At 34.7% G+C, this 16,519-nt stretch overlaps 1 protein-coding gene across 1 annotated transcript; it reads right to left on the bottom strand.

The window, feature by feature from the left end:
• Nucleotides 1-7,716: 7,716 nt before the first annotated feature.
• LOC127853119 (SPRY domain-containing SOCS box protein 3-like) lies at nucleotides 7,717-11,681 on the bottom strand. Its single transcript, XM_052387351.1, has one exon. The coding sequence runs from the start codon at nucleotides 11,342-11,344 to the stop codon at nucleotides 10,649-10,651; it is 696 nt and encodes a 231-aa protein (XP_052243311.1). The 5' UTR covers nucleotides 11,345-11,681; the 3' UTR covers nucleotides 7,717-10,648.
• Between the last annotated feature and the right edge of the window lie 4,838 nt (nucleotides 11,682-16,519).

The following is a 16,519-nucleotide window of genomic DNA, read 5'->3' as shown; positions in this document are numbered from 1 at the left end:
GATGTTGAGAATTAAGAAGTTAATGTAAACTAACCTAAAAAATGAGTGAAAATCTCTGACCTTGCCCCACCCCAACCCCCATTACTTTTGATCCAGGGGTCAGATCAAAATTCCAAATAGTGCAGGGTCGCACATATGCTCATATCTACCATGTGTGTAAGTTTCGAGGTTCGAGTGTTAATAGTGTAGGAGGAGATAGTGGCCAGGACGGACGGACAGACAGACAAACGGCGGAGATAGCCACAATATCCCCACGTTTTTCAAAAAGCGTGGGGATAAAAAGGAAAAAGTAACCCTCAACAGGGCTCGAACCACTGACCCCTGTAGTCCTGGAGTAAAAAGTCTCCCGTCTAGACCATTCGACCGTCCATGCTCATGCTTAGAGCCGATGTATTTTTACCTATATAAGCAATCCTCGTAGTTTTCCAAAATATAATTACAACAACAGAACTTTCCGAATTATTCAATCGTTTCGTGTCGCACGACGCTATATATTGTTCAGGTTTTCAAATCGTCAAAAGATGCATATACATGTAATAGATATTTAAGAGCATGGTTAATGGTCAGTAGTACTATTTCCTCAAATATTTCATAACAAAAACGAAAAATTGCGAATCTGAAACAACTTTTTGTAATTTTGTCAATTTACCAATCTGTTGGACGACCTTTAAGATGGCGGTGAGATTTTTCGAAATTAGCTTAATTTTTAGCAGCACTTTGTCACAGTGCCGACATATTTTCTCCAACAAGGAAAAATGTGACCTCATTGGTTAACACAAATGTCAGGAGTCGTGCATTGAACATTGTGTGTGGCTGTACACATGGGGTACATCAATATTGGCTCGCCAATATTTACCCGACATTGACCTTTATGAATGAATGTTTTAGTACCTGTACGATGTTTGTATTGAACGCCCTATGTGTAGGGATTTAAATCGATTGAAACGTTGCTCACTAAATAAAACTGTAATCACTAAATAAACCTGTAATATATGTATCCCGGAAAAAAGCAACTTTTTGGAAAAACCCACTAATCTGCTGGTACAAATAAACATGACCCATTTATAATCCTTTCAATCTCACACACCGTATCAACCGTTATTATTTAAAGGAAGCTATCATTGGTTAATGTAATGGACCAGCGTTGTTTGTACCGGGGTGATTAGTGGGTTTTTCTAAACTCGTGCTTTTCCGGAATCAGTCTATTGCCTCGTTAAAATATTACAAAGGCGCGCAAAACATACCATATAGGAAACAATCCAAGGGTATAATTTATTAATGAGTGCCAGGTCAACGTTGCATGATTAAACAAGAATGTTTATTTATATTTTCCAAGACAATATGCAGTTTACAGGAATTAATAGAAATATCATTAACAAGAAATATCTTTAAAAAAGATATACGGCGTTGATTGTGGTTTGAGTTTGTGAAAGGTAAAGAGTTCAAAAAATGAGACCAAGGATAGCGAATGTCTTTTTCTGTGCAGTTTTTAGCTGGATCACACGCAATACGGGATGTTACGCGGAGTTTTCGCGGCTTATTTTACATAATTACATATTGCTGGTCATAAACCTATAGATACAAAACAGAAAACCAAATGAAGAATGGAAGTGAAATTTAAACATATGAGTCAACCGGCCACACGTGAAGTATCCGTACATATTTTAAATATTTATACGCGCGTTCTTCGAACAAACCTGTTTTAGTGGTTTGTCGGGCATTGCTTTTTGATTCGATTATTAACAGTATCGAGAATCATCGCGCTCATGCTTAATACATTAGGCAATATGGTGGATTAATTCTTGTTAAATTAATTAAAAATAATATTTATCATGGTATTGTTGAAAACACATAAAGACTCTATTATTGACATACCATAATTATATCGCTGAATATCTTCATTTAACATCTTTAGTGGTCTAAAAAAATATCAGTTCACCTAGTTCACGGATAGGGTCTATATTATATAACAAACTGGCCACGAACTCAGGTCAGCACATAAGCGTCTTCGCACGCAGCGATGACCTGTAAATAAACCCTGATAACTCGCGGGTTGAAATGCAATGAATTAAAGTGAGGCCACGCTTCCACTGCTTTTTATACTTTTACATGTTAACATGTTGATAGGAATATGAAAGTCAGTACTAAAATGAGAACATAGCCTTTAAGTAAAAACGCTGTTGCCTCTGAAAATAAAAGGTGGACGCACAAACTGTATTGATGTCGAGATTGAGTGTAAAATTGTTCTATCTATTAAGCCTTTTCATTAGAGATAAAATTGTTTCATGCTGAACACGCAGTAAAACAGTGTTACAAAGACGCGGACATGTTTCCAATGTTCTGATGGTATGCTCATATCAGCCTATGGGATAAGTGAAGTGTATTCATTCTGAACTAGCCGCGGGAAATTTTATTTGAATTTTATTGGACAGTTACAAAGGTCAGGTAAGGTGAAAAGCTGGCGTATACAGCTAACGCCGAAAAACATTCATGAACATCCCAAAATATAAATTTTACACGAATCACCAGTTATATAATATATCGTGTTCTGTATATATATATAACCGGGCCGGTTAGCGCAGTTATCAGAACACAGGGTAAAAAAAATCGAGGGTCACCTACCCAAAGCACTTTTCTGAAATGATCATGAATTTCATTCTAAGGTTACAATCTGATCTTTATATTGCTTATGATGGTTGGTGTAAAATTGTTCAAGCTGAAAAGTATGGGAAGTTGAGTTTTAAAACTATTTACCCAAGTGATGATGTAAAGTTATTAAATAACAGACGTAAACCATGGTGGAACCAACAATTAACTGTTAGTTGGAAACGTCTTTGTGCGGCTGAGCACATGTGGTTGAAATGTAATAATAGAGCTGCTAAGATAACTCTTAAACAAGAATACTCTGTTTTGCGTAAATGGTTTGATAGATTGGTGCAACGCTCCAAGAGAACTCATGAATATAAAGTACAAAATGATATTTTAACCTATTTAGAGAATAATGATAATCAATTTTGGAAAACTATTGGTAAAACTGGTATCGGCACATATCGTAAAAAATGTATTCCAATGCAGATAGTTTTAGATGATGGTAGTTTATCCAATGATGTTAAGCTTGTATTGAATAAATGGACAACTGATTTCAGTTCATTACTAAATAGTAATAGTATCACAGATTTAATGATGTTGATAATTCAAATTTGAGAACCAACTCTGTTTACAATGTTGATTTAGATGCTGATATAAGTATATTTGAAGTTGTTAAAGCTGTAGAAAAGGCTAAATTAGGAAAGGCATCTGGAATAGACTGTATTCCTACAGAAGTTTAAAAAAAATGATGTTTCTATAATAGTTTTACATAGTATTTTCAATGTTTGTTTTCAAACCGGTTGTGTACCACATGTTTGGTCAAAGAGTAGTATAAACCCTATTCCTAAGTCGGGTTTAAAAGATCGCAAAGACCCCATGTCATACCGTGGGATAGCTCTTGCTCCTACTATGTACAAGATGTACAGCAGTATTTTAAACGATCGAATTGTTAAGTGGACTGAAAGTAGTGGTCTAATTGTTGACGAGCAGAATGGTTTTTGTAAAAAGCGTAGTACTGTCGACCATATATCGAGTCTCACTAATATAATTGATACAAGGAAAAAGAACAAACAATGTGCATTTGTCGATTTTCAAAAAGCGTTCGACTCTGTTAATAGACCTATTCTTTGGCGTCAGCTTGATGAATGTGGCATGTCAACCAAGATGCTCTCTGCAGTTAGGGCCCTTTATAAAGATGTATCAGCTTGTGTACGAGTAAATGGCATGTGTACTGATTGGTTTAATGTGAATACTGGAGTGAGACAAGGATGTTCGTTGTGTACGATACTTTTTTATTTGTTTATCAATGACCTTGCTATAATGTTAAAAAATATGCATAAAGGGATTGAAATTGACGATGAAAATATTTGCATATTATTATACGCTGATGACATTGTATTGATTGCTAAGAATGAGAACGATTTGCAAGATATGTTAACAATGCTAAATACATGGTGTGTGAGAAATGAAATGGGCATTAATTTTAGTAAAAGTAATGTAGTACACTTTAGACCAAATTCATTTCCAAGGTCAAACTTTGTTTTTAGTTGTGGAGATTGTAATTGAATATGCTAGTAAATACATGTACCTTGGTTTAACCCTGACCGAACATCTAGATTATAATATTACAGCTAAGATGGTAGCTCAGTGTGCTGGTCGTTCCTTAGGGCTACTAATTGCTAAGTACAAATCATTCGGTGGTCTACCCTATGATGTATATACAAAACTATACAATTCTTGTGTTGTACCAGTAATTACATATGCTTCGTCCGTGTGGGGTGTTCGAACCTTTTCATGTATAAATGCTATTCACCAAAGAGCTATGAGGTTCTACCTTGGTACTGGTAAATATACACCCAATGTTGCGATGCAAGGTGATATGGGTTGGAAACCAATTATTATAGATCAGTGGAAGTCTGTTTTTAACCATTGGCATAGATGTTTATTGTATAATGATAGTAGGACAAATAAGAAAATATTTAACTGGTCAGTAGATAAAGGGAATGCTAGATGTAAAAATTGGCCTTTCATTGTAACAGATGAGCTATGTTCTATGGATTTGAATATGTATTTAATGTTACCTTTTGATAAAAATAAGATGTTAAATGATGTATGTACAGCACTAATGAATAGTCATATTGCTCAGTGGCAAACTGATTTAAATAGAGACTCGGGTGTAAATGGCTCAAACCAAAATAAACTTAGAACATAAAGATTATTTAAGAATAGTTATGATACGGAGCTTTAATGTAAACTACAAATGCCATTCTGTCATAGGTCTGCATTGTCTAAATTTAGATGTGGTGTAGCACCACTTAGAATTGAAACAGGTCGTTACATTAACTTACCAGTGTCTGAAAGAACATGTCCTTTTTGTAAGGACTAAGTAGAGATGGAAATGCATGTTTTACTTGTATGTCATTTATATAATCAAATACGAAATGTTATTTACCAGAAAGCTCAGTTTTTAGACTCTGGTTTTCAAGATATGAATGATAATGCTAAATTTGTATTCATGTTTACTCACCCAGACAGTGTTAGGGTCCTCGCACAAACCTGCTGTGACATATTGAAACTGAGAAATAACACGTTATATAGTAAAAATTTTAGTGGGTAGATATTTTTATAATGATAAGATTGTTACTCTAAATATATATTTTACATGTATATAAAACATGGCCACTGTTCGATTTCTAGATTTAAAATAGATGGTATAAATTGATTTGACATACTTGTTTAAAAAACAAGTTTAAGTGTTACTATTATATTTTTATTAGCCATCCTATAAATAAGTTGTTGCGGTTTTATCAAACCAATATATCTAAAGATTTCAAGATGCACTGCTAGATTGTTGAAAACTGGCTATGTTTCTTAGCATAATCTTACTTTCAACTATTATGATGTGTGTTTTAGTATGTTTTAATGTTTTATAGTCTCTTATAATTCTTATAGAATGGCTGTATACATGTATTTGTAAATATGTGTATATGGATGAGACTGAAATAAATAAAATATATTCTACGACCATTTTCCGCTAACCACTAGTGCAAGCAGGACAGCTTTCAGATACTGTGATAAGTATGTGCAATTAGAACTGATACACCGGAAAAGTGTGAATACGTCAAACGCGGCGATATAGCTGAAAGACAGCTGAAAACAGCAAAATATACAACTCAACAAACTGTTTTTTGCATATTTAATTTAACAATGCTTTACACATACATGAACAAATCAGACGACTTAGAAACACCAAGTACATAAAGAATACATGGTTGTAGCCGAGATGGAGAATGTTTATCCGGTGAGGCTTAGAAAAAGAAAATAGGGCGAGCTATAGCATATTTGAAGACACAATTCTCTGTACGGGCACTTGCCATGACTTTATTTTGAATATTTCTGTGTGCATTTGGTAGGGCAAACATTGTTGTATACTACAAATTCAGTGTTTTGCTTTTAGGTTGGAGACTACATGAGAATTTGACAGATGGCGGGAAACCATCATCAACTGGAGGGAAACCTGTAAAAAGATGGCCTTGAAACAGTGACCGTTGATTCGCGTCGAGCTCTTTCTTACATACTGGATGACCTATCTTTTTTATTGTTTAAAAACTCTAAATCAATTCGGCTTGGAATGCTCTTTAAGAAAAGGTATGGTTATGAAGGTGTCTCCGCGCAAAACTTTTACTTTATTTTTTGTTGAAGTTATTGCTACCACATTGAATTTGTTAAGGAAATCTTTTAGTATATTGTGACCTCAAGCCTTTTTATTAGAGATAAAATTGTATCATGCTGAACACGCGATTAACATCGTTGCAAAACGCACTGTAGTATCCCTTTTCATACCCTATACTACCCAAAAATAGATACATGGTTGTCAATCGAATAACATATAAATGTGAAAACTGTAGAATGCACGTGTTATATTTCGAACAGATTCAGGGCTACCGGCGGGAAATTGTATAGTTAAATTCATTGGGCGCTTAGAAAGGTCGGCTTAGTTGAACATCTGGGTTAAACAGCTTTGCCGAAAAATACGTTACATTAGTATTGAAATCGTGACTTCAAAATGTCATTATGCGCAAGATTTCACATTATTCAAGGGAGAAAACTTGCATAAGCCCTCAAACATTGGCTCAGGAGTTAGATTTCCTTACTCCGTTCGACGCAGTAGGTTTTCATTATGAAGTGAGGCAAAGACCTATAGATAACATCTATAGGTCTTTGAGTGAGGCGATTTTTTCTTTTTATGAATACCGGGATAGCGGAATCATGCTTTTGATAAACTGATTTAATCAAAGATGGAAGGAAGATCGCATACGGCATGTTCGATTTGTTAAGACTCGATAAACATACTTTTATTACCGAGAGATTTTCAAAACATACTATAAATTTATTTCGCGTATTACCATTGCACACGCATCGCAAACAACTATCATGGTAAAGAGAATTTTTATGTCGCTTACATATTGTTGTGTTTTTCTTTCAATTTCACTGTATCGAGTTTTGTGTTGATTGTGTGCTTGGGTAACGGTATTTCACCTTTCAAAATTCTTCTTTCACTTCTGACGCGTTTGAACTTAACTTGAAGTAAATTTACAGTATGTTATTATTAGATGTGTGTTTCAGTAAATTAATGCCCCATTTCGTTAAGTAATTTGTTTTTAAAACAGTAAGCATACAATAATAAAAAAAGACAGAAAAAATGTCGTCAAACGTGAATAAAACTTGTAGATGAACAAAAAACACAACAACACCAACTGACAATTATTAGATAGTTTGGTGACTCACACAAGATAAAGTAAACTGTATACCGCAGTACTTTGCTAAACTGTGTGTCAGCGTCAATTACAATTCTATTGTATGTGTGCTGTGCGGTTTGCTGCTGCTTTAGAGGTTGGTAATTGATTAAATACTCCCCCCACCTACCCACGCAGACACATACCGTTTCAATGAATTCAACTCGTTGTCTATTAGTCTATAAACATCGCTTGATTAAAGTCTAATGAACAAATCCTTAAATGCTTACCTCGTAAAACATTTCAAGCAACGCATGTGCGCAAGTATGTACCGGTATGCATACGAAAGGCTTTGTATACAAATATGAGAATCAAAACAAAATGAAGATCGTCACTTTTTGGCAATTTTATTTTTTAAATCACGTACAAAATACATAAATAAATAATACACAAATATTAAACTAAAAAACATGTAGTTGATCATAAGCTCGCGACGTTTTCACACTTACAAATATTCTTAAGTACGGTTACACACAACACCTAGCTAAGAGGCTGCAACTGACCATATTTCCCAATCTCTCACGACCGTTCATGTTTTTTATAACAATAATACACTTTAGGATATATTGCACGTGAACCGCATTTAGTCGTATAATAAATCAAATATCAATACATTACTTAATACGTGTTTTCATTTATTACAGAATTTTATTGCACAAAACAGCTATATTCTACTGTTAATGGTCATAAAATCTATGTAAACGCTTTTTACAAATAAATAATTGTAACATTTTTATTTATATTACATTTACATTATATACTAATATCTGTTTGAGCAAGCAACATTGTCGTGAACTACTAGAGAAATAATCGATTATTGAAGCGTTTCGAGAAGAAAGAAAAAATACAATCACTATACGATTGTATACAACCGTTTAGCCTATATTCGAATTTGGATTTCTAATCCGCTCTAGCGAATTTTTTAAATACGCGTCTTTTAAGGATTTCTGAACCGTTTTTATTGGATTTCTATTCCGTGATCCCAAAATTTTATATTTAATGATATATGTTTGCCTTAACAAAATCATCAAATTATAATCTTAGCTTAAACCATTATAAAAATGTACGACAAATACAACAAGTAAATTTTAAACATAATTTTAGCAATATTACAAGCATATTCACAAAACAATCCTCTATACATGTTCGAGACTATTTTCCTCCAAGCTACACAAATGTTCATAGATTGCACAGACATATAATCATTTGATAATTACAATACAATATTATAAATAACATATTCATGAGGTAAATGAATTAATTAATGGATATTAAATAAATGAATGAATGAATTAATGAAAAACATGAACGAAGAATTAATGAAAAAATGAATTACTGAAGAATCAATGAATGAAATACATGAAAGAAGAGAGCAATAATTGAATTAAATAAAAAATGAATAAAGAATGAATGAATGAGTGAAAAAATAAATTAATTAATTAATTTATTAAAGAATGAATAAATGAAGAATGAATAAATGGAGACTGAATAAATGAATTAAAAAAAAACACTATTTATTAAGAATGAATGAATGAGTGAAACACATGAATGAAGCACATGAATGAGAATGAATGAAACACATGAATGAAGAATGAATGAATGAATATCGTCAATGAATGAATGAATGAATAAATGAAAGAATGAATGAATGAATAAATTAATAAATTAATGAAAGAATGATTGAATGAATGAATGAAATAATCAATGAGAGGACGAACAAATGAAAGAACGAACGAACGAATGAACTCATTTATGAATGAATGAATAATATTCTACTACAACAATAATACTACAACTAGTATGTACAAGATACACCGGAAGTCCTCTGGTCACGTGATCACGTGCAGAAGAGCAATCGGGAGTATCTGATATTGCACGGAGCGGCCCGTTGACATGAAATATGCATAAATCAACAACAAAACAAAATACACAAATAAATAAGTCATCAATAAATGTGTACATCCTACATGCAAAGTCAGGCTAAACAAATCAAATTACTAAAAAGAAAGGTTTCGGGTTGTTGTTATGCGCGAATGAATATAAACCACAAAAAATATACTATTGTTTAAAAAAAAAAGTTAACTGTAAATGTTATTGAAACTTTTAATTTGTGAAAGCTAATAATACACTAGTAAAGGTTTCACAATCTATAAATGTTGACAGTTTCGTTTGATCGACTAGCACCGTTTCTGTACTATAATACATATTTACACTAGAACTACTTTGGTAACCATGGAAATATTGACAATGGTATTTACAGATTGACTAGAACTCTCATCCACGGACGGAACATTCAGCGCAGAAAAATTCATATCCGTTGTTATCAAGACTATAAAAGCGGACATAAAGCAACGTTTGGCAAAGCATATAAATAAATGACACAACGATAGTCAAAAACACATCATAAATAAAAGCACTAAATGATATTCTTTCAAAATTATTTAGACGAAAGCTTACAGTAAAAAAATGCAATAGTTAGGAAATCAAAAGGACGTATATATTCTCATTAAAAACGCGAATTTAAGGTTATTTGTAAAATATAAATGTTTTAAATAATTTTCAGAAAGATATCAAAGATGTTTAAAAAAAATACTATCACAACATTTCTATAATTCAAATATTAATCAGCAAAGAAAATAGGCAGCCATCTGGATGCGAAATCAATATCGCACTAAAGAGCAGACGTGAAATGTTGTTAATGCAGACGACGCGTATTGATCTTTACGGCCGCAGATTCGAATTAACAGCTGATGTTCGGACAGAAATATTGATTTCTATAACTTGGCAACGATTTTCCGTAGAATGCTCACAATAGAAACAAAGGGAAACAGCTGAGGAAGAGAATTTTGAAATAAACCGTTTGAAATACTTAAATCACGGTTAGTTTAAATTATCGGCCTAGCCTTTGTGTGGGACAAATAAATTACAAATATTTAACGAATTTGAAAATAGTGAAAAATCTAAAGGTTAATTTTTACTTAAAAACTATACATAAAAATGTCATCAACATACACACTGAAGAGTACAATAAATACAAAATGAAAGACGATCAATACACATTTACAAAATGCACCAAAGTCCGTTATGCTTGAGACGTAACGTATGAACGAAATTGAAAATTGTTCAAAATACCAATATCTTCCAATTTAATCTAAAAAGCTACAAAATATTAAATTAAATACACAAACTAAACGTTAATATTTTCAAATACCAAAAAGTTACGTCAGGTCAATCCGCCGATGTAAGCGACAGTGTCGATGACGTTACCGCAGCGTTTCCTTCAGAAAAGATCTCATTATGTTTGGAATCGGCAGAGCGTCTATCTTTTTTGGTTCCTGCACTTTGGACACAATGGCGGCACGGCATCTGTCCTGTAGACTGTGGTACAACCGGCGACGGCGTCCCAAAGTCATTTCCGTTTTGGCGGCGGTGGAGCTCACAATCGGATAGAGTTCCTGGTTCACTCGATTAAGTCCCGTAAAGGCGACACCTAACGACTCGCCGTCCTTGAAATACGACAGCGTGCCCTTCTGCCAGTCGAACAGCATCCCGACAGTCGTAGCCTCGTTTTCCCTAAATGGCTTCGTGAAATTCCGTCCTTTTCCGTCGTGCCAGGCGATTCCTTTGTGAGAAATTCCCCAGCTATGATCGTCTTCGCCTATCAAATTCACAAACGAGTCCACGTGAAGGCAGGCGTTTTTCGTACCGACACCAAACATCATACTCGTCCCGAAAAGCCTCTGCGACACCCTGATCTCCCAGTAATGCGTCCCATAATTAAGGCACCTCGTCCCTCGGACCGCCGCCGTTCCGTTGGACCACTTCGGATGAAAATGCGCCGTCTGGTGTCGGTTACCGATGAGTTTCACCTCATGCAACTTTTCTTGCTTATTCCATGCCCAATAGTCGTCGCATCCCTGCAACATCAGCGACATCAGGTCTGACTGACATTGAACCATCTCCGGGAACGCTCGATATTCCGGGCACGAAAAAAAGATGGAAATTTCTGGAGCAAATACGTCAATTTATTGATTCCACTGAATCCAATCCTATTTCATTCTCGACTGTTCAAACACAGAGATTTAGTGGTCAATAATCGCTATACGGCTGCTATAGAACAGCCCAGCTACGATTCATGTCAGTATATCTGCTCATGTAACAGCTTTCATTAATTATTACTACAAAATCCATATATGAAAGAGCGCTCCCAGCCAGTATGTAATAACTGTACGCTATATACTCTGCGTTAATTGCTGATAAATAGTAGCGGCACACATGTCAAACAATTTCTGTTCTGCCTCGCCAGCAGAAATGTCAAGTGAAATGGTGGAAGCCAGAATCTAACGGTTTTATAACGGTTTGCGCACTATGGTTCATTTGGGTACCAGTGTCACAGATGCTTTGTTGATCCATCGCGACACAATAGCTCGTAACGGGAACCAGTGAAGCGACCAATAGAAACAAGCGCTGTGGCGCGTGCCCTACACGCTTTAACTGTCAATCACGGTAAATTTGGTTAAGGTGGGCGGAGCCTAAGAACGACAGCTGTTAACTGTAAAATATCGTTTTTATGCTGTTCTCATACAAGGAACAAAGTTATTGTGATTTAAATGATTAAATACCATTGTCGTGTTACACATCCAAATGGTTGTGTTTCAAAATATACCGGCGCACAATAAGATTTAAATTCTATTAACAAGCATTTTATTTACACCTGAAATTGGGCGAACTTAATATTCAATCAGACTTGAAATAATTAAATAATACGGTTTCTAAGGTCCTTAAAGAGTAAAACTGATGGTGCAACTTTTGTCTGTCAACTATGGTGCATTTTGGGTTTTTTGGTTTATTAACATCAAATCATTATTTGGGTACAAATGTAAAACGGGAGTATACAAATTGCATATAATTTGGTTGCTTTCGAATGAGTGGACAGTTCAATTTATACCCAAAATTATTGGATATATTTACAGTACTTGATTATTTTGACTTTATTTAATCACAAAAATGCATTGGGGTAAAAAAACCGCGTTATATATGAGAATTACATTTTCGGCGCAGAGCCTTATTTAAAAAAAAAATATGTCAGGAAATATTGAATATATTGATTATTGTACAAGGCAAACCCCTATAAAATGTATTTTTTGGTCTGTGTACAAGGTAAAGAAAGCTCAAAACCTAGGTAAGACAGTTACGCAGAGCAATTGTGACAAGTTCTTACAATACACATGTTTATTATCCGGCTTCGCGAGTTAGCCGGTTTCCGGGTGTCGCAAACTCAAATGTCATAAGTCCGGGTATTAGTTGATGCGTTACTGTCAACACCTTGAGTTGACGCATCCTAGAAAGAGCCAATTAGGGGCCCTTAAGCCGTAAATGCACTGTTAACATCCGTCTATACTAGTACCCTTACGCATGTGTATTGGTGTCAGACTTGGCATACCGGTAAGTCGGTTAGGGAGTCGGAAAGCTGGTATCCACGTGTCATCAACTGGGCTCAGGGATCGCGGGTTTCTCGGTTTAGAAATACGTGTTTTCGTAATAGGCTGCCAGAATGGGCTTCCCGTATAAACTGCCAAAACTGGTCTTTCGTGACTGCCTCGACAGCTTCTCGCTATCTACAGTTAAAAATTTTAAAAGAATAGAAGTTCATTTCTTTCAGTAGCTTTATATTCACAATCCTTCAAACAATGCCAGCAAGTGACGAAGTGAAAGCAATAAATTTGAAGTCTAACATTTTTTAGATATCTTAAAGATGGTTACCTCTGAAAAAATAAGAAGATATTAAAGAAACTATCATGAACTTTTGCAAGTCTCTTGTTTAGATTTAAATATTAGGCCAGTAGCTGGGTTGTGAGATTAGCCTAAATGCGTATTTTTTTCCATTGTGTATTCTTCTTGAAATTCAAAACCGCGTAATAATTTAATATCCACATTATGCATTTTGCTGATTTATTTGTGCAAGCGTGTGTAAAGTTTTAAATGTAATAATTGATTATTAAAGCCCTGAAAGAAAAAAAATGATATCAACGACAATGCCATAATTTAGTGTTGTTCATTCTTTACCCAATATTGCAATCATAGGTATAATTGCGTGGTTTATATTCATTCGCGCATAACATTTTACATCAAAAGCGTGCCGAACACATCTGTCTCAATAACAGTTTGTACGATTCTTAATTTGACCATCGCGTGTCGCTAACAACCAGAGGCGATGATTTCCCCCAAATGTATGCAACCATTGTTATCATTAAAGGGACCGACCCTATTTTTCGCACGGGTTGGCGAAAATATCAAAACAACCGATTTTCAACTAATTGTACCGTTACTTTCATGATAATTATAATATTTGCATAAGGTGCAAATGTCGTTATTATTAGGCCAAAATTTTTACGGACAGCTGTTGCAACGGAAATGGGCTAAATTAGGCTACATGCAACATAATTACAACGACGGTAGTCAAATTTTAGCATAATTGAAATCAATACAATGGCCCGTAAGGTTTTTGATCTTGATAAAGGGTGCAACATTCGGTAGCTTTTATATTGCTTTTATTTTTACAACAATCAGAATACCGGTATATCTAAATTTATGAACATATGTCACGATATTGAAGTCGGCTATTGTTTACTCGTTCGCTATAACCAAATGAATTGTTCACTTTTGAATACACAAACATGCGTTTTACTCTACATTCACGCATTATTTTTTAAACACAATTTTAAAAGTTTCATGTCGTATATTATAACGATTATTAATTTTCAATACTGGAAAATTGAAATACACACTGGAAAGTAGGTATATCGGACTGATTCTATAATAATAGACCATGAAAATACTCTTCACAACGACGCGTTTTGTCAGTAGAAGTTTTTTTGGTTTGATTTGTATCATCGAGGTTATATGCGCGCGTAGACAGTTCAAGAAGGGACCGACTGTGCATTTTATAGTTAACTCTCATTCAGCTTATTTACGGCATGTTTACATTTGTGCCGTTATTATACATAAATAAATATTTATTTTTATAAATATATTTATAAATACATAAAGATACCTTCCAAAATTGGTGTACACACAAATTATTGTGTTAAGAACAAAATCCGACGCCCAAAATTACATTTAACAGTACACTTTACCAATAAGCACTATTGAACAACAAGTACATAGTAAATATATGCTGTTGCAAGGTATAGTTCATTGGCCCTTACGTCCGTTATGTAACTCGTTAAAATTGTGAAACGCCGTAATTCGTTAGTGACGTATGCGTATTAGATACGTTATTTTGTGACACTCGGCGACATAACGTATTGAGAGCGCTGGGTAACGTGAGACGAGCAACACCATGTGGTGTTGACAGCATAGATCACAACGCGTAAAAACTGGCGACACTTGCATGCTGCACCAAAATGATATGCTAACATTTGAATAGAACGCGCGACCTCTGTAAAACTTATTAACGCTGTCAAATTGTTCAGCGGTCGTTAACATTCTATGGACCCCCTAATGATTGTTATTGAAAAACATTATCATCGTTTCACAATATTTGTGTTCAATACACTACACACTGCTGATTATGAGAATTCTTTTTATTGCACCAATAAAAGAGGCAGGTGGTTTCCAAATACTTTCTTTTCAATCTCCAAAATTATAACACCTCTTGTACCGTTATTTGTATTTGATCAGGTAAGCGCTCGGACATAATCGGTGTACTCAGGCGCTTTATTATAACGGGACATCTGGTAATGGAGATTGCGAACGCCTGGTGATAACAGTCGCGTGCCGGGGTTTATAGGCGATGTTTTCTTTGTTTGATCTTTAAGAACTTTATCGTTATTCTGAAGAACTTTTCACATGGGGTCCATGTATGGTCCTTATTAAGTTTTCGGAGACAGTTGTACCGCAGTTTGGTCTATTTTGTTTATTTTATTATTAAGTAAATATTTATTCTGCACAAATACAATTTTAAAGGTTATACAATTTTCAAAACGTTGTCCGCGTGTTAACATTTACAAGTTTTATCAGTCCATCGGTTTTATTTTGCGTTCTTCAAAAGACTACTCAATCGAAATGAAATCTTTGAACGCGTAATAACTTAACAGCGAGTCCGCAGACAAACTAAAACGTGAATTCTGTTACGTTCCTGTATTTCTAAATTATCTGAAAGTTGTTTCCTCATTTTACGCTTGCTATTTTCATTTTTATAGGTATCTTAATTTTTGTAAAGCATCGTGTATGTTATCCAGACAAATCGAATCTGTTTCACAGATGCCAGCTGTTTCGGACGAAATCAAGTTTGAAAATATGAGAAAGAAACCGAGATTGCTTGCATGAAAAACGTGTTTCAAGTAACTAAAAAAAACGAGCGTTCAAATTGTCGCCATCTGGTGATATGCTCATGATTGATACCGCAATATAAGGCGTCAGCTGTTAATTGCCCGGTGCTAATATTGTCAACTCATTTAAACTTGTAAATAGTTTGAAAAATCTAGCAAAAAGCTATAAACGTCAGGAAAACATCCCTATAATTTTTAACAGGCACATATGCTAACCGTACAACACCAGTTTCCCATCTGACAAGCACGTGTTATCGATTAAGTGTCATCACCACTCATCAAGTGCGCATGTGCGGCTGTCAAAATGAAGCTTCCGTATTTGATTCACAAACAAATCGACACATAATCCTCCAATGCAAACACGATAAGGAAAGCGTTGACATTGAACAAAATTGATTTTAAGATAATAAGACAATACTCGATCCTCATTGAGCGTTCTTTGTTTACAATACGGAACACCGTGGAAAAAAGATAAAGACAAAGACTTTCGTTACAAGCGATTTGATTAGTTAACTTTGGCGAGTTAAATGGCGAGTTATGGGTTCAAACTTTGATTACAGAAATCAAATCAACGTATCTAGCTACGGATGTTTTTGTTCGGTTCCCGGAAAGCGAACGAAAATAAGACATTATTTATAAGGTCGGTAAGTCGAAACTCGGGGTGCGAAGTTTCGACAAAAATATAATTGTTCAAACTTTTATATCATTCTTGCGATGTAAGAATCTGTCAGAGTCTATAATTTATGTTGTCGATTGCGATTCTAAAGATCGTACGGTATGTTATATTTACAAATGTAACAA

This window comes from Dreissena polymorpha, chromosome 12 (assembly GCF_020536995.1).
Source record: "Dreissena polymorpha isolate Duluth1 chromosome 12, UMN_Dpol_1.0, whole genome shotgun sequence".
Lineage (NCBI taxonomy): Eukaryota > Metazoa > Mollusca > Bivalvia > Myida > Dreissenidae > Dreissena > Dreissena polymorpha.
The sequence above is the reverse complement of the archived record's forward strand: the minus strand, read 5'-3'. Positions and strand labels throughout refer to the sequence as shown.